Source organism: Dromiciops gliroides, chromosome 5 (genome assembly GCF_019393635.1).
Source record: "Dromiciops gliroides isolate mDroGli1 chromosome 5, mDroGli1.pri, whole genome shotgun sequence".
Taxonomy (NCBI): Eukaryota; Metazoa; Chordata; class Mammalia; order Microbiotheria; family Microbiotheriidae; genus Dromiciops; species Dromiciops gliroides.
Window position 1 is genome coordinate 254,014,585 of NC_057865.1, and position 20,586 is coordinate 254,035,170.

Below are 20,586 nucleotides of genomic sequence, written 5' to 3' on the forward strand. Positions count from 1 at the left end.
AAATACAAGTCACCAAAAAGAACTCAAATACTGAGATCAAAGCAGACACTTCTAAAAAGGAGCAGAGAACTTGGAATGTAATATTTCAGAAGACAAAGGTTATTTAGGTATACAACCAAGAATAACTTATCCGGTAGAACTGAGTATAATTCTAAAGGGGAAAAAATTGTATCTTCAATGAAAGAGTACTTCCAAGTATTTCTGATGAAAAGACCAGAGAGTCATAGAAATTGTAAAGATCAAGACAAATACAAATAAACAATCCTAAGAGACTAAATAAGGAATAAACTGTTTACATTTTAATAACATTTACATATGTCCTTGCAGAATCCTATCATCATTAGGAGTCATAGAGGGAGTCCAATTAAACAGAAGGTCTGGGAGTGGTTGTTGTGATCTACAAAAAAGAATGTAAAGAGCAGGGAAAAGAATCCATTTGGGAGTGGAGAGAAGAAGAGGAAGACAAGGGAAAATTATCTCACAGAATTCAGGTGAGCAAGTAGAAGCCAAACGACATTTTACTTAAAGATGGAAGGCAAATTAAAGGAGTTAGTCCTTAGAAAACACTCTAAATAAGGATATGCAGGGGCAGTTAGGTGGCGCAGTGGATAGAGCACCGGCCCTGGAGTCAGGAGTACCTGAGTTCAAATCCGACCTCAGAAACTTAACACTTACTAGCTGTGTGACCCTGGGCAAGTCACTTAACCCCAATTGCCTCACTAAAAAAAAAAAAATAAATAAGGATATGCAAAATATTTCTAGTTCTTTTTGCTGAGGCAAAGAATGAGAAACTGAAGGAGTGTCCATATATCGGGGAACAGCTGAATAAGTTAAGGTAAGTAGAATACGATTGTATTCTAAGAAATGATAGAGAGGATGGTTTCAGAGAAACCTAGGAGGACTTGTGTGAACTGATGCAGAGTAAAGTGAGTGAACTCAGGAGAGCAATTTATAAAACAACAATATTATAAAGACTAACAACCCTGAAAGAACTTTAGGAACATTGATCAGCATAATGATGAATGAATAATTTGAGAACTCATAATGAAAAAATACTACCCACCTCTTGATAGGGAGGTGAAGGACTCAGAGTGCAAAATGAAATCATTTTGGGGGAGGGGAACAGGTATTTTTCTTTCTCATTTAGGGAGGTGAGGATAAGAGGAAAAGAAGGCCATTTTTTGCTGACTGAAGTTTTTGTTTTTAAAGTAAGGAGACATCTTTAATAACACAGCAGATAAAAGTAAGCACATCCAGTTAAACATAATAAAATTTAATTTTCCACCCAATCAAAATTTTGGTAGCTAGAGTATACAAACTTACAAATCATTTTCCCTCCTTTCTCTGAGAGTTCAGCCTGGCTCACCACCTTTCTCTTCCCAAACCCCTGTCCTTTAATATCCATATAGATGCTCCATCAAACTCCCTAATCTCCCATTCCTCCATCTCCTTATGTCACATGGCCGACTCCTTTATTCCACCACAGACAAACACAAGATGGTCAAAGTCCAGATCTTGCTTTACCCCCAAGTGTTCCATTTCCTATTAGAAATTCTGACATACCTACCTATTATATGACTATCATTCCATTTCTCCTTATCCTTCATCCCTCTAATACTGTTCATTACTTTTCACTTTCATCAAGACCTCCATCCCTTCCACTCCTCAATACTTTTTCAGATTATTACCTTGAATTCCCTTTCCTTTCTCTCTCCAACCTTAACTCCATAGTTAATCATTTCAATTCTACTTTTAAATTCCTTTGCTTTTTTGTTCTATCCATCTTTCGTCTCTTGCCAAATCTCAACTCTGGATTACTTCCACCAATTGTCTCCTCCACTCCTACTCACAAACTGATGAATTAAGCTGGAAGAAATCCCATAATCATGCTGACTGAGTATACGTTACAAAGTCAAGCTCAACTGGACCTGCAACACAAGTCCTTTTATATTCCACCATAAATGGCTCCCTCTCTCATTCTTCATAAAAAGTACTACAAGTAGGGGCAGCTAGGTGGCACAGTGGATAAAGTACTGGCCCTGGATTCAGGAGGACCTGAGTTCAAATCTGGCTTCAGACACTTGACACTAGCTGTGTGACCCTGGGAAAGTCACTTAACCCTCACTGCCCCACCCAAAAAAAAAAAAAGTACTATAAGCCTTCTTTTTCTTCCTTAAGACTGCCACATCTTTTCATTTGCAACTCCCCCCAGCTAAAAATTGAGGCCCTTTTATGTGAGCTCCCTCATCTCCTAGTCTCTTCATCTCAAAAGCTCTGGGCATTTCCTACATTTTACTCAGGTACTCCTGACTCCAGGGCCGGTGCTCTATCCACTGCGCCACCTAGCTGCCCCATCTCTTCTATTCTTAAAAACCTTCACTAGATGCCACCATCCACTCAAACTAGCATCCTATGTCTCTACTCCCCTTCTTAAACAAAATCCTAGAAAATGTTGCCTCCACTCATGGCCTCAGTGTCCTTCCTCACTTCCTCAGTCTTTTGCAAATCTTGCTTTTTCCACAAGGACCTTTTGTCCTTCTTGACCTACCTGCTTCAATAGACACTACTGACCATCCTCTCCTCTGCCCTGTTTCTGTAATACTTCTCTCTCTTATTTCACCTATTACATGTCTGACTACTGTCTGGTTTCCTCTACTGGGTATCTACATCATGGCATCCAAATATGGGAAATCCCCAAGATTCTCCCCTACTCTCTCACTAGCTTCACTGCCATGCAGATGATCCTCAGATCTATATATTCGGCCCTAGTCTCTCTTCTAAGCTTCATCCATGACCATCTATTGACGACTGGATATTTTTAAATCTCATGTTGCAGAAATAGTTAAATCTTAATATATTTAATACTTCATTAAAACTCTTTTCCCCTTTCCCAAACTTTTCTATTTCTGTTGAAGACACTAGCATCTTTTGAGTGTCTCAGCCCTAACCTGGACTCCTTACTCACTATATTATAGCAGTCAGTTGCCACACCTTATCATTTCTCCCTCTATAACATCTCCTTTCTACCCTCAGTTACTACCTCAGTTCAGGCTGTCATCACTTCTCATCTGATTCTTGCAAGAGTCTCCCAAATGGTCTTTTTGCCTCAAGTCTCTTAAGACTCCAACCCATCCTGTACAGTGTTGCCTTAGTAATTTTCCTTAAGCACAGATCTGACCATGTGACTCCCCTACTCAACTAATTCTACTAGCTTCCTATTGTCTCTAGAGTGAAATATAAACTCTGTTTGGCTTTAAAACACTACACAACCTGGACCCAAGCTGCCTTCCGAGTATCACTGGATATTACTCCCTTCCTGGCACTCTGCACTGCAGGGAAACTGGCCTTTTATCTCTCTGTCCCCTCTCCTCACTGCATCTCCAGTCTATGTGCCTTTGCACTGTAGTCCCCACTACCCTCCAGCCTGGAATGCATTCTCTCCTTACCTCTATATCAGACTCCCTCTCTTCCTTTAAGGCCGAGTAGAGGCACCCTCTCTTTTACATGAAGACTTTTCTGATTTCTTGCGACAGCCTTGTCTTTCAAATGATTTTATATTTAACAGCTTTGTATGTACTATGTATACATACTTAGGAACTTCATATTTATGGTATATATATATACACTTTTATATGTACTTGCTGCCCCTTCATTAGAATAAAAGCTTATTTTGAGTACAGATTATTATATTTTTTGTACTTGTATCCCATAGTCTGGAAGAGTGCCTGGCACAGAGAAGGCATTGATAAATACTTATTGATTGCACCTTTGTCTTATCTAGAATCATCATTTATTTTATTGAATAAATAGAAGTGAAACAGCCTCTTCTATCTTTTTAAATTTTTTTTGGTGGGGAGCCTCTTCTATCTTTAGGTGAATTCAAAATTTCAACCTTCTCAGGTGATTTCTATATCAAGTAAAATCTCCTTAAAATGTTTAAACTTACACAGTAAACATAATATATTATGCACTTTAATATAATATACACTTTAATTCACCATGCATGAACAAAAGTTGCTGAGCAACTCCCATTTTTAAAAGGGTTCTTTTTATCCAAATAGAGAGCAGACTGAAGAAAGAAAGGAGGAAATGAGAAAGTTGGGAGGAAGAAGAAAGAAACAGTACAATTATATATTGGAAAGCATCTTTCCCGGAGAACTAGAAAAAGATGGGGGGGGGGGGGCGGAGAGAAGAGAATCCTAAAATTGTCACTCAACTGATGGACAAATTGCTTATTGATGAGTTATGGATATAGGAAATGTATTAAATCATTGTTGATGAAAAAAAACAATAAGCAGGTGGGAGTTACTAGAAAAGCTATTCGGGAATAGGAAATGACAGAGAGCTACAGATTTTAAGTAATAAAGGGAGAGGAAAGAGCTGTATTTAGAACAGAAACCTATTTATAGTTATATTAGTTTCCAAAGCCTTATGTATCAAACCTGAGAGAAATACCACAGAATGTGAGAACTGAAAGAGATTTCAGAACTTATCTATAGTCTAATGAAATGTTGAAAAAGAACTCCTAACTGGGGCTTTGCTAGAAAACTCCTAGAACCTACACCTAGTAGAGGAAAACCAAAGAACTTCTGGATAGCTCTACTTTTTAGGAAGTTTTTCTTTGCAATCAGAAATCTGCCTGTTGGCAACTTTCACTCACTGTTTCAATCTCTGACCTCAGCTCAGGAGCCAGTCAGAACAGCTCAATATTTCAGGCAATAGCTACTTGAAGATAGCTATGATAATCTCTCAAACATTCTCTTCTTCCCACTAAACATCCCCAATTCTCTGAACTGATTTTCACATGGTTCTTTAATCATCATATGCTCTGAGTTACCAGTGTCATTCCTCAAAAGCCATCCTCAGAACTGATCACAATTCTTAAGCTGTGACCCGATCAGGACAAAATATTCTTTTTTGATCATCACTTACTTCAAAGTCATAGACACTAGACCTTTCTTTAAAAATATATTTTAATAGATATTTTTTAAATATTGCCTAAATTACCCTCTGCATCCTTTCCTGGAAAACAATCTCCATAGAACTTTTTTTTTTTAAATAAAAAGGAAAATAAAAAAATTAGCAAAAAATGTTCTTTATCAAGGGACCTCCCATCTCTGCAAAAGTTAGAAAATTGAAGAAAGCAATTTTCTCTCAAATCTCTTTTTGTCTTATGCTTATTTTTTGCACTTTCGCAACATTAATTTCCAATTGTTTTGTGGTATAGTTCTTCACTACGCCTCTCTTAATTCAGATAAAGATTCCATCAGCTTTCTTGGCTGTCATATGCCACCATTAATTCTGGCTGAGACTAAAGTTCACTAAAACACAAATATCTTATTTAAACAAACTTATGTAGCCATAGTTTTCTGATCTTTAATTTCAGAAACTTATTTTCTGAATCCATGTAAGATTTCATCTTGGCATTTATTAAATTACTTTTGATTAAATTCAGCACAATGCTCTAGGTAGTCAATTTGTTTTGAAATCTGCTTCCATTATCCAGTTAGCTATTATTTATAACTTTATCTCACCTATAATTTTGCTAAAGTATGTTATTTCTAACTTTATCCACTGATAAAATGATAAACAGTCTAACACCAAGCAAAGATTCCCCTGGGGTGTTTCATCAGAGACCTCCTTCCAAGCTGACTAAAACATTAATGACAAGTCTGTGATATTTATTCAATCTAATCACAATCTACTTAATTGTACAATCATCTGATGTGTATTTGTTTATATCCAATAGCATTGCGGAGGCCTTATCAAATGTTCTGTTAAAATCTAGGTAAAGTATATCTACAATACTCCCTTGAACTAGCAGGGAATAAGCCTGTCAAAAAAGGAAAAGCAAAAGGTTTATCTGGTACATTATCTTCTTAAATTAAGTTATACTTATTCTTTGTCATTATTAATTCCTTTTCTAAAAAGGCACTAAATATTCCTATTAAAAAATCTTCTAGAATTTTATTGGTAATTAAAAGTAATGCTGGGGCAGTTAGGTGGGGCAGTGGATGGAGCACCAGCCCTGGAGTCAGGAGGACCTGAGTTCCAATCCAGCCTCAGACACTTGATACTTACTAGCTGTGTGACCCTGGGCAAGCCACTTAACCCTAATTGCCTCACCAACCAACCAACCAATCAATCAATAGCTAGATAGATAAATAAATAAATAAAAGTGATGCATGCTGGCCAACAGGATGGAGACTTAATTCATTTCCCTTTTTTGAAAATCAGTACATTTATCTTTCAATCTTATGGTATTCTCTGCCTTTTATGATCTTTCAAAAAGCACAACCACCAGTTCTTTCAGATTCCTGGAATGCAGTTCCTTAAGGCTTGGTGACAAACTCACTAAGGAAAACTAGGTGCTCTTACTATCTTCCTATTTGCTTTAATTTGCAAGGCTCTAAAAAACCTTTTTACTTCTCTTATTTTCAGTCCAAAGCTGATTCTCCACGAAGAGAATCAAAGAAAGGCAGAACAGTTTTGCCTTCTCTCAATATGTATGTGTGTGTGTGTGTGTGTGTGTGTGTGTGTGTGTGTGTGTGTGTGTGAGATATCAGCTGCATGCCACTCAGCCTAATACACCTTCTTAAAATAAAAAAAAAAACAATCCCCCCCAAACCTTTTGTCCTTAGCATTCCTTCTAAAATTTATCATATTCAGATCTTCAATGTACCTGATAGATGATAACCATATGCTTTTGTATCAATCATCTTACTTGTCCTTCCTTCTCTCTTTTGTAGGCCTTTAAATCCTTTTCTACTCAAAAATCTCCCTCACTTATGTTTTTGCTATTCTGCCCTATCCATTCCTGTTATCAGCACAAAATATCATCAGACAGGTAGGCAATAAAAAAGATAAGGACAACAACCTGAAGAATGGCTTTTTTTTTTTTTTTTTTGCAGGGCAATGAGGGTTAAGTGACTTGCCCATGGTCACATAGCTAATAAGTGTCAAGTGTCTGAGGCTGGATTTGAACTCAGGTCCTCCTGAATCCAGGGCCAGTGCTTTATCCACTGTACTATCTAGCTGCCCCTCTGAAGAATGGCTTTTGAGCTCGTGTGAAGTAAATTGTATAAATGTACCTGTCAATCTAGAACAGAAATTTGAAAATGTCATCATATTCCTAATGAGGAACAGAATACTAAGAATCAAATATGTCTCCCAATCACCCCCTGGGCCACGCTGTAGCACGAACGGTGTGTCCGGGAAGCAGCGCTACACTTTAAGGAGTAAAAAGCCAAGAAACAGTAAGCCAGCATGAGCAGGCAGAGAAAGCAGAAGACCATCGAAAACTTCTTTGGGGGAAAGGTGGACCACAATACACCCTCAGAAGAAGAAGATAATAAGAGGGTCAAAGCTCCAACATCCAAAGAATCAAATATGTCTTCTTGGCCATTAAATTAAGACTGCAATATTATAATGAATTTTAAAAGTTTCCCCCCCCAGCACTAAGCAAATTCTTAACTATCATGAAAAGGGAATGAAGGGGCACCCAAAATGGAATTTACATATAATTAACACTTTTAATAGCACAAATGGTAAATGATGCGATGCTTTTTATTTTTCAAAAAACTGGTTTTGAATGCTCAATAAACAGCAGTTAGTTTTGGACTAATTTGCTACTTCTAAGGATAAGAGATAGAGAACATGAAGAATTTACTTAGAGATAATGAAGGAGTTAAAAAATTTCAAGATTATGCATGTAAAAGAAAATGAAGGCTTGCTCACTAAATCATGTTTATTAGTTGGGTAATCAGGCATAATAACTACTGAAGGATTTTTATCCTTTATAATTTATTAGCTCTATAATCATAGGTTGATATATTTTGAGCTATATCTATATATAGTAGTAGTAGGCCTCCACCAGTCACCGACAACCATGGATGAGCTCCTTGAAGAGCCACAGGCCACAGTGTGGCTGTGCAGTCCGATACGGGAGCCACAGCTCCTGAGTGACTTATAACCGGTAACTGCCGCATCCCGTGTTGTATCTACCCCATGAGGAGTAGCCTAGGAGAAGGTGAAGGAAACCCTGATTTTAAACCTATCTATACATAGTGTGACTATATCACACTACCTCTCAATTTGTCTTCACAGAGTTTTCTAATTATTTCTCTGGAATAACTAGAAAATTTGAGAGGAATTTACAATCTCCAGAGCAAATAAAATGTCAAGGCCCTTCTGAACATATGGCAATAGGATGGTCTAGTCATTTTCTTAGCAAACAGCTCTGAAAAATAAGTTTTGAGAGTGTTGCTTTAAATTACCTTGTCGATTAACTTCATTTTGAAGTAGCTCTTCCATTGCCTCCTCTTCAGCAATATCTAAAGGTGTGTCACCTTCACTATTGACAGCTCCTACATGTGCTCCTTGACCAATTAAAAATCTGCAAAATAAAGAGATTGACACTTAAGAAAAAGTTAAAAAATTAAGAAATGAAAAATAAAATGACTAAATCAAATTAACTGGTTAAAAAAGGGAACAATATAAACACATATTCAGAATATAAAAAGAATGTATACATGGGTATAAAGACACAAGTCTGCACATACATATATGTACACATTCTATTATATACAAATATACAAACTGTGCACATGTGTGCATATACAAACATGCATATATAAACATATACATAAGCGTGTATATGAAATATCCCACTAATCTTTGCACAGCTTTAATTAAGTTCCTAAAGCTTAATGCAGACAGCTACTGGTGCAGCGGATAGTGTTGGGCCCCCAGCCAGGAAGACCAAAGTTCAAATCTGGCCTCAGACACTTACTAGCTGTGTGTCCCTGGGCAAATCACTTAACCCTCTCTGCCTTAGTTTCTTTATCTGTAAAATGAGCTGGAAAAAGAAATGGCAAATCATTCTGGTATCTTTGCTAAGAAAATCCCAAATGGGGTCGGTGAAGAGTTGATACAAGTGCATCAAAGTTGGACAGAAGTGAAAAATGACTGAACAAAAAAAGCTTAAGGCTGTGCTAAGACTTGTAGGACATTCTGTCCAGCTCTATTAAAATTTCCATTTAGGGGAAAGCTAGGTGGCGCAGTGGATAAAGCACTGGCTCTGGATTCAGGAGGACCTGAGTTCAAATCTGGCCTCAGGCACTTGACACTTACTTAGCTGGGTGACCCTGGGCAAGTCACTTAACCCTCATTGCACATCCCCCCCCCCCCATTCCATTTAAAACTCTTCAAGACTCAGGAACTGTGTTACAATATTCTATCACTACTTACTTTGTCATACTGACTATAAGACTTTCTAAACCTGTATATTATATTCATGCCTTTTCATCTTACTTTCTACCTAAAAGGCCCTAGGAGACCCAACTAAGTAAACATTTAGCTGAAACAGATCACTGTCTTAAAATATTTCAATACTTATCTTAGACAAAATGGATCTAGTCTAAATTATTCTAGATGGTAGAACCAAGACCAATAAGCGTAAGTTAAAAGCAGACAGACTGCAGTGCCACACAAGGAAGAAATATATAATAAAAGTTGTTAAATGGGATTCTCTGTAATATAATGAATTTATAGGCAAAGGAGATACCCATTGACAATCTACTGAATGACCATCTGTCAGGGACACTGCTGAAAGGGTTTCTACACTGAATAAAAGATTGGCAAAGAGAACCGTTTAAAGTCTCTTCCAATAGCCACTAAGTGCCACTTTGGCAAAGTATTCATCCCTTACTTCTGAGTATCTCATGTGAATTTTGATAAATTCAGTATAACTGAGCTATAATAGTATCTGTCAATCTGTCAACAAGCATTTAATAAGCACATACTATATATTAGACACCGCGCTATGCCCTGGGGATTAGTCTCTGCTCTCAGAGTTTCTAGTCTAATGGTGGAGGTAACATGCAAACAACTATGTACAAAGAGACATACAGATTATAAATTTAGAGATAAATAGAGCATCAGACTGTTGCACTGTGGTGGCAGGGGGTGATGAGGTCTGGTCTAGACTGATGGCAGTGTTATAGGAGAGAAGGGGCATATACAAGAGAGATTACAAAGAGAAAATGGATTCACCTTGGAAACAGAATAGATTCAGGGCGTGAAGAGTGAGGAGTCAAGGTTGCAAATCTGGGTAACTAGAAGGATGACGGTACCATAGAAAGCAAAAAGGAAGTCTAAAGGAAGAGGGGAAGATTGTGGGGGGGATGGACACTGAGTTTAAGATAAAACAGTAGTTCTTTCATTGCCTCCAATGGACATCCAGTCTGATATGTCCCAACAGAGAGTTGGAAATGAAAGACCAGAGGTTGGCAGAGAGGTTAGGGTTGAACAGGGAGATTAAAGATGACAACTAAATCCATGGGAGATGATGAGATTCTCAAATGAAACAGCATAGAGGGAGATGTGAAGAGGGCTTCACTTAATTAGAAACAGCTGTATTCCAATTAATTAATCTGAATTCTGAAAATGATTTTCTTCTATACTTTGGCACAACTTCCCTTTAAATCACAATCCTAATTAACTCCACTAGTCAGCAAATTCATACAATTCCAGGATCCATCCCTTTAACTGTTGCATGTATGGTTATGTTGGGGTTTTTTTCTCCCTATGTCAATATTAGGCTTCTCAAGGCATTATTAATTTGTGAGACTCCTTAAATGTAAGATAAGTGTTCTTTTTATTTATTTATTTTTGTGAGGCAGTTGGGGTTAAGTGACTTGCCCAGGGTCACACAGCTAGTAAGTGTAAAGTGTCTGAGGCTGGATTTGAACTCAGGTCCTCCTGAATTCAGGCCCGGTGATCTATCCACTGCACTACCTAGCTGCTCCAAGATAAGTGTTCTTAAAGTGTTATCTCAAGGATTCAATGATATGTGTAAAATATTTTTGAAAGCTTTATGTTATGTGTAAATGCTAGCTACAGTAACTGAGAGACCCGTATAACAAAGCCTCCTCTTACTTTTTTTAGAAAGTCAAGGAAAAAAGAAAGAAAGAAAGAAAGTCAAGGAAAAGAGTGAGAGACAGAGACAAGGGAAGAGACCGAAGGATAAAAAAAGGTTTTGGACAAGCCAGCTTTATTATAACGAAAGGAGGTATCTATTGTACCTTATTATAGACCTCTAAAAATAAGTTTTGTTATCTGGTTGTCAAGCTCACAGCAGTATGAGAAGCAGGAAAGTAGATAAGATATGGATGTCATGGGCGGCTATTCTGAAAACAGTGAGAAATGAGAGCAAGGAAAAACCCATAAAACAAAACAAAGAAACCAAAATGTAACTTAAAAGTTCTGGGCTCAGTCAGTTCTCCACACTTCACTAACCCCTCAGATCATTACTGATATACTCAAAAGTACTATAAAATAATTTATAAATCTTTTTCAATTGGGCAATAAATTCCTATCAGAGGAAATATTTATTTCAGGTTTGTATCCTCCAGCCTCAGACACTTGACACTTACTAGCTTTGTGACCCTGGGCGAGTCACTTAACCCTCATTGCCCCACAAAAAAAAAAAAAAAAAAAAAAAAAAAGGTTTGTATCCTCATCCACCCTGAAATTCTACTGGTGATAAATGCTTCTTGGGTGACGTATAAATATGGAAGTGACCTGGGTTATTGAAGGGTATGTCAGTACAGTTCATCTCAAAGGTCCTGTATCAAGCTTGAAAGACTGAGTACAGGTTCTGTCTGGGAATATAAAACCTAGTTTAAGTTTATCAATACAGGGTGAGCCATTAGGTGACTTTTTTTTTTTTTTGCTATTGTACTCCATTAAAGCTACTAAAGCAGGGCTTTTTACAATTTTTGTGTTATGGAGTCTCTCTGGCAATCTGGCGAAACCTCTAGTCTCCCTCTCAAGAATGTCTTTAAATGTAAAAATTAAAATACTAAGAATTACAAAGGAAACCAAATATACTGAAACATAGGTATAAATTATTTGGAGGGGGATGGGGTGGGGCAGTGAGGGTTAAGTGACTTGCCCAGGGTCACACAGCTAGTGAGTGTCAAGTGTCTGAGGGCAGATTTGAACTCAGGACCTCTTGAATCTAGGGCCGGTACTTTATCCACTGCGCCACCTAGCTGACTCCTGAATTACTTTTTTAAAGTTCAAGGACACCAGGTGAAATCACAGATCCTTGAAACAGCAAAAGCACCTGAATCTAGTCAGTGACAAATAATATCCATCTCAAATGGCTAAAATGCAAATTGATACCTGAAAGGGATATACCTTAAGCTATGGAAGACAATTTATTTCTTAAAGGGATCTAGATAGTTGAAATTTTATTGTAATTTTATTTGTACTTGTAAAAAGGGTCCAAAGGTTACCTACCTATATTTCTACCTATTTTCTATGGGAAGGGCCAACTTACCCTTCCATCTTGCCACTGTTAGCAAAGTGGTATACGCGCAAAGAGAAGAGTGTTATAATCAGAAGACCTGGGTTTCTCATTAAGCTGTAACATTTCTAAGCTGCATGACTCCAAGTTATAATCTTTCTGATTCTCATTTATAGCAATAATAATTATACCATGGCAGAAGATTGTTATGAAGAGAGTGCTTGGAAAACCAGAAGGCAAAATCTTCAAGACTTTGGGGTATGCAACAATAATGGATTCAAAGCAATGGCCAAAAGCACTGAATATTTTTAAGTACAACTGAATAAATACAACTTTTTCAAAGCTAAAATCAAATCAAAGTTGTCAAAAGTAACACTAACAGGGGGCAGCTAGGTGGCACAGTGGATAAAGCACCAGCCCTGGATTGAGGAGGACCTGAGTTCAAATCTGGCCCTTGACACTTACTACCTGTGTGACCTTGGGGCAAGTCATTTAATCCTCATTGCCCTAGCCCCTCCCCCAAAAGTAACACTATCAATAAATTTACTCCCTCTAAGAGAAAATGTAGTACCAGCAATCCTTATATATGCTATGTGTTAAAAAAAAAAAAAGTCAAATCTGTCAGCCAACATCAATTTGTAAATGTTCATGACAGGTGAACTATGTCTTCACAATTTATTTGAGCATGAAGTATATACTCAAAATTAAACAATTTTTGTGGAGTTAAACATACTAAAATGATATATTTCTCAAATTTATCCATTTTGATAATACATTAAGCAAGTTTTCTCCCCTTTCCACACACAAAAACAAAACAAAACAAAACAAAAACACCCATTCCTATGTCAAAAAAGCTATGACTGGTATTTTAAATTAAATTTAAAGCCTTAATTTTATTTTTTATATTAAAAAAAATGAAATATCCCTTTATAATGGATATTTAACTGGTTTGAAGAGAACAGCCACAAACACAGCTCCAAATAGTAAACCTAAGACAATAAAGACAGCTCCAATATCAGAAACACAAAAAACAAAGTAAAAAGCCCAGATACAGAAAAGACAAACCACTGTATTTATCACTGGGATTCAAAAGTACTTGTATTAATGGAGAGGAAAGGCCACTGTTTTTACTTGGCACAAATATTTACTTAGAGATGGCATGAGATGTCTTGAAAATGTTCATGCAGAGAAAGGAATGGAAAGAAAAAAAATGAGATATGATTCCAAGGTTTTAAATGTGAGTCCATGGGAGGATGAGCATGATATGCTTAGAGGAGATCCAGGACAGAAACAGGTGGTGATGTGAGATTAGACTTCAAGGGAGAAGTTGGGTCTAGAAAGACAGTCAAGTCATTTATTTAGCTATGATACATAAACTCATGGGAACAGATGGAAGAGGATATTGTTCCTTTATTCAAGTAATTTTAAAAAACCAGATATACAAATGTTACTGAATCATGAGGATTCAGAATTATTTTTCTGAATCAACAAGCAGCAATGATAAAACATGATAGGCAACCCAAACTTAAAATTTCTATACATAAAGTCAATCTATCTGTATAGGAATGAAAAAAAGAAACATACAAAAATGACTACAATGAATATCTTGACAACTCAAAACCATTATTTTATATGCAAAGTATAGAGTTGGTTTTTGGGGGGGTGGGGAGATGGGGTTAAGTGACTTGCCAAGGGTCACAAAGGTAGTGTCTGAAGTCACATTTGAACTTAGGTCCTCCTGGCTCCAGGGTTATTGCTCAATGTAAAGTATAGTGTTAATAATGATTAAGGGAAAAATTTTTTGTACAATCAAAGAAAAATACATAAAGTAATGTAAGTATTTTAAAGTGACCTCCATTAGCTTATTAACTACCAAGAAACAAAGAGGCAGACTTTTATACACTGTAAATAAACATTGCTACATAATGTCAACATACAATGGAACTAAATCTCTCTTCTAAAATGCAAATTGCCAAAGAAATAAGTCTTTAATTTTAAAGACAGAAGAATATAGTTTGCATTTACATTTATAATTCAAAAAACAGAATGTAATTCTAGGGCAGCTAGGCAGCACAGTGGATAGAATACTGGCCCTGAAGTTGGGCCAGTTCAAATCTCACCTCAGACACTTCCTAGCTGTGTGACCCTAGGCAAGTCACTTAAACCCAGTTGCCTTCAACATCTGGGGCCATCTCTAGTCATCCTGATAACATATCTTGCCACTGGACCCAGATGGCTCTGGAGGAGAAAGTGAGGCTGGTAACTTTGCACAGTTTTTCCTCACTTAAATCCATTTCAGTACAAGCCATGACATCTGCCATGGTCCTCTTTGAGAACAAAGGATAAAAATAACAATGAAATTCTAAATGAAAACACATGTTTTTTATATGTACTTATAGCCAACATTTTTAGTTTTCCTTTTCTAAATTCACAAATAGGTATTCTATTAAGACAAACAAAAAGATGACTACTGATAAAGGAATTAGGGGTGGAGGTGGGGAAAAGGGAAGGAAATGGTGAGTATAGTTCAGTAGAGTAGAGAAGATTAAAGTTTGTTTAATTAACTATACTGTAATTTAGTGGGGGCACTATAAGAACTATAGGGCAGGGGCAGCTAGGTGGCACAGTGGATAGAGCACTGGCCCTGGATTCAAGAGGACCTGAGTTCAAATTCGACCTCAGACACTTAACACTTACTAGCTGTGTGACCCTAGGCAAGTCACTTAACCCCAATTGCCTCGCCAAGAAAAAAAAAAAAGAACTATAGGGCAGCTAGGTGGCACAACAGAATGCCAGGCCTGCAGCCTGGAAGGTTCATTTTCCTGAGTTAAAATCTGGTTTCAGATACTTAGCTGTTAACCCTATTTGCCTTAGTTGCCTCACTGTAAAATGAACTAGGGAAGGAAAAGGCAAACCACTCCAGGATTTTTGCCAAGAAACCCCAAATGGGGTCTAAATGAGTCAGACATGACCAAAAAAAAAAAAAAATCCCATAACTGAACCTAAGTACTATAGGAGATTACAGAAAGGGGAAACTAAATAAATTGATCTAGTCTGAAAAGGCATCAGTTGGGAAGCTGGAAAGCTCTGAAAACTAAGATTAATTTGGATAAACTGTTTCCTTAGTCTGTCAAATTATTTAAAAGGATACAAGTATATTTGCATAGATTACATATGATTGAGTTTCAAATTAATAATTTCATATCTCTAGTTTAGTAGAGTACTTGACACATAATGGGTTTTTGGGGGTTTTTTTGTGAGGCAATTGGGGTTAAGTGACTTGCCCAGGGTCACACAGCTAGTAAGTGTTAAGTGTCTGAGGCCGAATTTGAACTCAGGTCCTTCTGAATCCAAGGCTGGTGCTCTATCCACTGTGCCACCTAGCTGCCCAATAGGTTTTTAATAAATGCTGATCACTTGATTGATATTCCACATTTCCTGAGGAAAATAATACTGTTTTAGAGAACTGAAAGCCAATGAGAATTTAAAAGCAGCTTTATCTTATGTTGACTTGCAATAATGTTCCTTCATAATTAGTGTGATATTAGGAATTGCCTCTGTTTGGCTGCAAACCCATCTACTGATACTGGCTAAATAAAGAGGCTGGCTCCAACCAAATCTAGCATCACAGCTCTTTACACACTAGCACTGTTTCCCGACATTTTCAAAAGCTTCATAAATCCTTTATGTACAATATGATAAACATGCATTAAGCATCTATTTGTGCTAAGAGCTTGGGATACAAATATAGAAAGTTCTTGCCCTCAAGGAGCAGACAGTCAAAAAGGAGGAAGAGAGAAAGGCCAGAAGGTACCTGGCCTATAGGGGGTAGGGAATTGGGGGAGGGGTGGATGGGAGGCATGATGAAGATGGAGTCAAAACCACGCAGAGGAGCAAAGGCTAGAGTGTTCAGCCCTTTATAAAGACAGGATATGGGGGGAGTCTTTTGTTCTGCCCTCCAGCTCTCCAATCAAAAAAGGCAAAAGCTACTGATGGGATGCAAGTAGAAAAAAATAAAGCAATTTTCATGAATTTCCTGGTATCTTGAGAAGAGTCTGATGAAGATGATTATGAAGTTGAAACCAAGTGGAGCAGCTGGTAGCAAATGGTTGTCTGTTATCACCTCTGAATCTTTACCTTTCTTCAAAAGACTCAGCTCGTCATATAATTAAATCGCAATCCCTGATGGCTTTATATTACTCATATTCTTCCTCCTCAAATTACCGTCTCTTAAATATATATTATATTTTTGCCCCCATCACCTACCACTAATGTAAGCATCTTGAAGGGATTGTTTTTCTTTCTTTTTTTTTTTAAATAGGTTTTCCCTTTTCCTTTGTATTCTAAGAACAGCGCTGGGACATGGGTTAATTAAATACTTAATTAAAAAAAGCTTGAAGATCAGTAAACATTTCTTACTGGCCTGTTCTTGAATGTAACTATTATCTCCCCAGAATCTGAAATGTAGTCACCTCCCTGAACCCACTATACCTATATATTATTCCTCATGAACTTCTCACATCTTCAGGACTAGGTCAGCAACCTTTAAGGAAGTCATTGTTTAAAAAAGTTTTAGATTCCTTTGTTGCTGAAGTAAATTTATATTTGATATTTTCCCCCTGTCAAATGATACTAAAGATGTATTTTTTGTTTCATTTAACAAGCTAATTTAATAAAGACCAAATAATTAACGGGAAGATGGCATATATGGGATTAATAATAGCATCTACCACTCATGGTTGTTGTGAAGATAAAATGAGATGATATTTGTAAAGTGCTTTGCAATCCTTAAAGCAATATGCAAATGCCAATGCTGATAATAATGTTGGGGACAGCAAGGTGGTGAAGTGAATAAAGCACCAAGGCTGGATTCAGGAGGACCTGAGTTAAATTCTGGCTTTAGAAACTTACTAGCTGTGTGACCCTGGGCAAGTCACTTAACCCCAATTGCCTCAAAAACAAAAAACAAACAAACAAACAAAAAACCTGCTGATAACTCTGAAGCACATGATTACAGGAAGGTTATCAGATTAAATGTCACATTGGAAAGGAAAAATTACTTGGTCCTTAGTTAACATATGGGACAAAATATAGGTGGGAAAGAAAACAGATGTTAGTTTAGGACATTAATCAAAGGGAAGCAGGTCAAGGGGGGGGGTGGTGGGGGTGGGAATACTATATATGTCTAGTACAGCCTGAGAAAACAGTGCCTAGAAAAAGGTCCTAGAGCCACAGGTCAAGACCTTTTGAAGCAGAACTGTAAGAAACAATACCCATATGTTAATAGTTTTGCTTCGGCTTGAAGCTCCCACCAATGTATTTTACCCAGAGTTTCCTAGATGATTTGCTGACCCTTTTCTAGACTCAGGTTTCTGAATTCAGTTCCCTATCCAGGGAGTGCAGCTTCCCATGCTCATTTGTCCATTACTATCCTAAACAGCCCCCTCTGTCCTCACACAACCACTTTTTTCACTTGCAGTGTCAGCTAAACCTTTTCTACTTGAATGGATTCTTCATGACCTACCCTACCCCACTGTTGTCCATTTTGAAAAGTGACAAAATATAAAAATAAAGAAACATAATTATATTCAAACAGTTCTCTGGAAGGTATCCATTCAATTAACCAAAAAGTACTTGTTAAATAGCTACCATGTTCTAAGCCATGTGCTAGGCACTGGAGATATAAACCAAAATCCAGATATTTCATAACCTCAAATGAGACTACATGTTGATTGGGACTCTGTGTGTGTGTGTGTGTGTGTGTGTGAGAGAGAGAGAGAGAGAGAGGGTTTCACTTGAACGAATGTGAGGGGCACAAGTCACGGTGCCTTTTAAGTGGAAAAAGGCTTGCAAATGGAAGTATAAAGGCAACAAAAAGGGGTACCTCATCTCTGTTGATCCTGAAAGTGCATCTAAAGATTTTCATGCTAAGAAAGATCAATTTTAAAAAGCTAGGATTCTTCCAAAACACTGATTTACCATTTCACTACCTTTTCTTAAAGCATCCTATAAAAATGCATACTAGACAGCCAATAAAAGAAGTCTATACTATTGAAGAAACTAGGAGAGTAAAAAATTCGATGTGGTTCTATTATTAAACGATGTGATATATTCTAGAATAGATGCTATTTCTTTTAACATTCTGAAGCAGGTCATTGAGGAATTGGAAGCCATGACACTTTCTTTCAACATGTAACTGGATGAAACTGCAGATATCTTATAAAAACAGCCAGTTCTTTGTTTTTATTAACTATATGCATCCTGAAACCAAAGAAGAATTCTTATTTTTGAGCCCCTTTTGGAAACATGAAAAGTTTCTTTCCTAAACAAAATTTTGATGGGAAAGAAAACAAGGGCTCCAGCAATGCTTAGTAATACATTTAATTTTGTTACTTTCATGAACTTTTCCTTGTGTAGTCACTGCTCACAACTTTTAAGGAGATACACACAGGCAATAGAGACCCTTCCAATGGCAACATCTATAAAAGTCTCCAACTTTATCAGAAGGTCTCTGAATCGCCACATTTTTAAAAGATTTTGTCAAGAAATGGAGCAGAATACCAAATGCTTCCCTACCATGTGGGAAATTCACTGTCTTTCAAGAGGACAGGTCTTGAGAACACTTGTTTTAACTAAGGGTAGAAGTTGCATTTTTTTCTGAAAGAAAAAGAAAACTCACTCTTGAAACATTGTGAAAGACACAGATTTGATACTCTGACTAACCTGGCAGATTATTTTTAACCATACGAATGAGATAAATCTTTCAAATCAAGGCATGCCAATGAAAAATTATAAACTTTCTTGGCTAAACTGCCAATAGAAAAGTGAATATAGCTGCTACTATCTTTGCAAACTTTCAAAAGCTGGAGGTGTGCTTTAGTAAGATGGGAGTTGACATACAATTTTTTTCAATTTCATTTAAAAGAGAGATCTGCAAAACCTGAATACCTTTCAGAACTTTTTTCAAAAGTTATTTCTATACTGATGGGATTAAAGTTGAACCATGAATTCACAATCATTTTCTTTGATATAAATGGTATCAAAGATGTTAACCTATCTAAAGAGGAACTGATTGATCTTAGGACAAGAAATTTAAGACAAATAAAGTTTAAGTCAAAAAGTCTTAGAGAATTCAGTGTTCCTTGTGCAGTCCAGCTTTGCTTTGTAAAGGAAACTGTGGAAGCTTTAATAACCCTCCTCCTTTTTTTTTTTTGGCACGGCAATGAGGGTTAAGTGACTTGCCCAGGGTCACACAGCTAGTAAGTGTCAAGTTGTCTGAGGCTGGATTTGAACTCAGGTCTTCCTAAATCCAGGGCCAGTGCTTTTATCTAGTGTGCCACCTAGCTGCCCCTCTATTTATATCATTTTATGAAATTAAAAACATTTTTCTGAGAAAAGACTTCACAAGCATCATTAGAATGTCGAATGAGTCCATGACACAATAAAAGGTCAAGAACCCTGTTGTAGAGAAAGAAACACCAACAATGGATAGCCAATTGAGTGTGAGGTGAGTAAGGAGGAGGAACTTAAAGTGACACCAAGATTATGAGGTTGGATGACTGAAGAAGTGATAGTCCTCTCAATGGTAAAAAAGAAATTTGGAAGGTTTTTTATTGAGTAACAGGGGGAATAGGGGAAAATGAAGAGTTTGGTTTTGGGTGTGTTGAATTTGAAATATCCAATACAAAACTGAAAATGTGGAACATGGGCTCAGGAGGCTCACCTGCATAAATATAATTAAACTTATAGGATTTTTAAAATCACCAAATGAGAAAGTAGAGATGAGAATAGGATTACAACATAAAATCTCCAAATCAGTCCAGTACGTAGGAAGTGAGTAGACAAAAATACAGTATGGGGTGGGAGGCCTCACTTCACAGCTCCTTATCCTTCTAAAAACTGGAGATCAGGGCAGAGCCATATTTGCATAGCAGGAGAAAGGTCTTTGTTTACTTCCAACTTTCCTCTTCCCTCTATATAGTGCCTGTCATCCTTTGCTATATGAATCACTCTGCTTTTTGTATGATAAATTGTCTCCCATATATGCATACACCCATACTTGCCACATGATTGGGCAGGAAGATTCTGCGTTATCATTCCCTTGTGCACTATTAAGTACAGAAAAACTAGCACTTTGTACAAGCCAGGAAATAAAACAAGAACTTGAATTTTCTTATTAGTAGATATGCTCAATAAAGGTAGGAATAGGGGGCAGCTGGTGGCGCAGTGGATAGAGCACCGGCCCTGGAGTCAGGAGGACCTGAGTTCAAATC

The 20,586-nt window shown here is 37.2% G+C and overlaps 1 protein-coding gene across 7 annotated transcripts in view; it reads right to left on the reverse strand.

The window, feature by feature from the left end:
• PPP1R12A (protein phosphatase 1 regulatory subunit 12A) overlaps positions 1-20,586 on the reverse strand; it is a 183,153-nt gene that overhangs the window by 81,594 nt on the left and 80,973 nt on the right. For all 7 annotated transcript variants that reach the window (XM_043966758.1, XM_043966755.1, XM_043966759.1 and 4 more), the window contains one exon: positions 8,277-8,395. In XM_043966758.1, the coding sequence (XP_043822693.1) occupies positions 8,277-8,395 (119 nt within the window). The remainder of the gene's footprint in view (positions 1-8,276; positions 8,396-20,586) is intronic.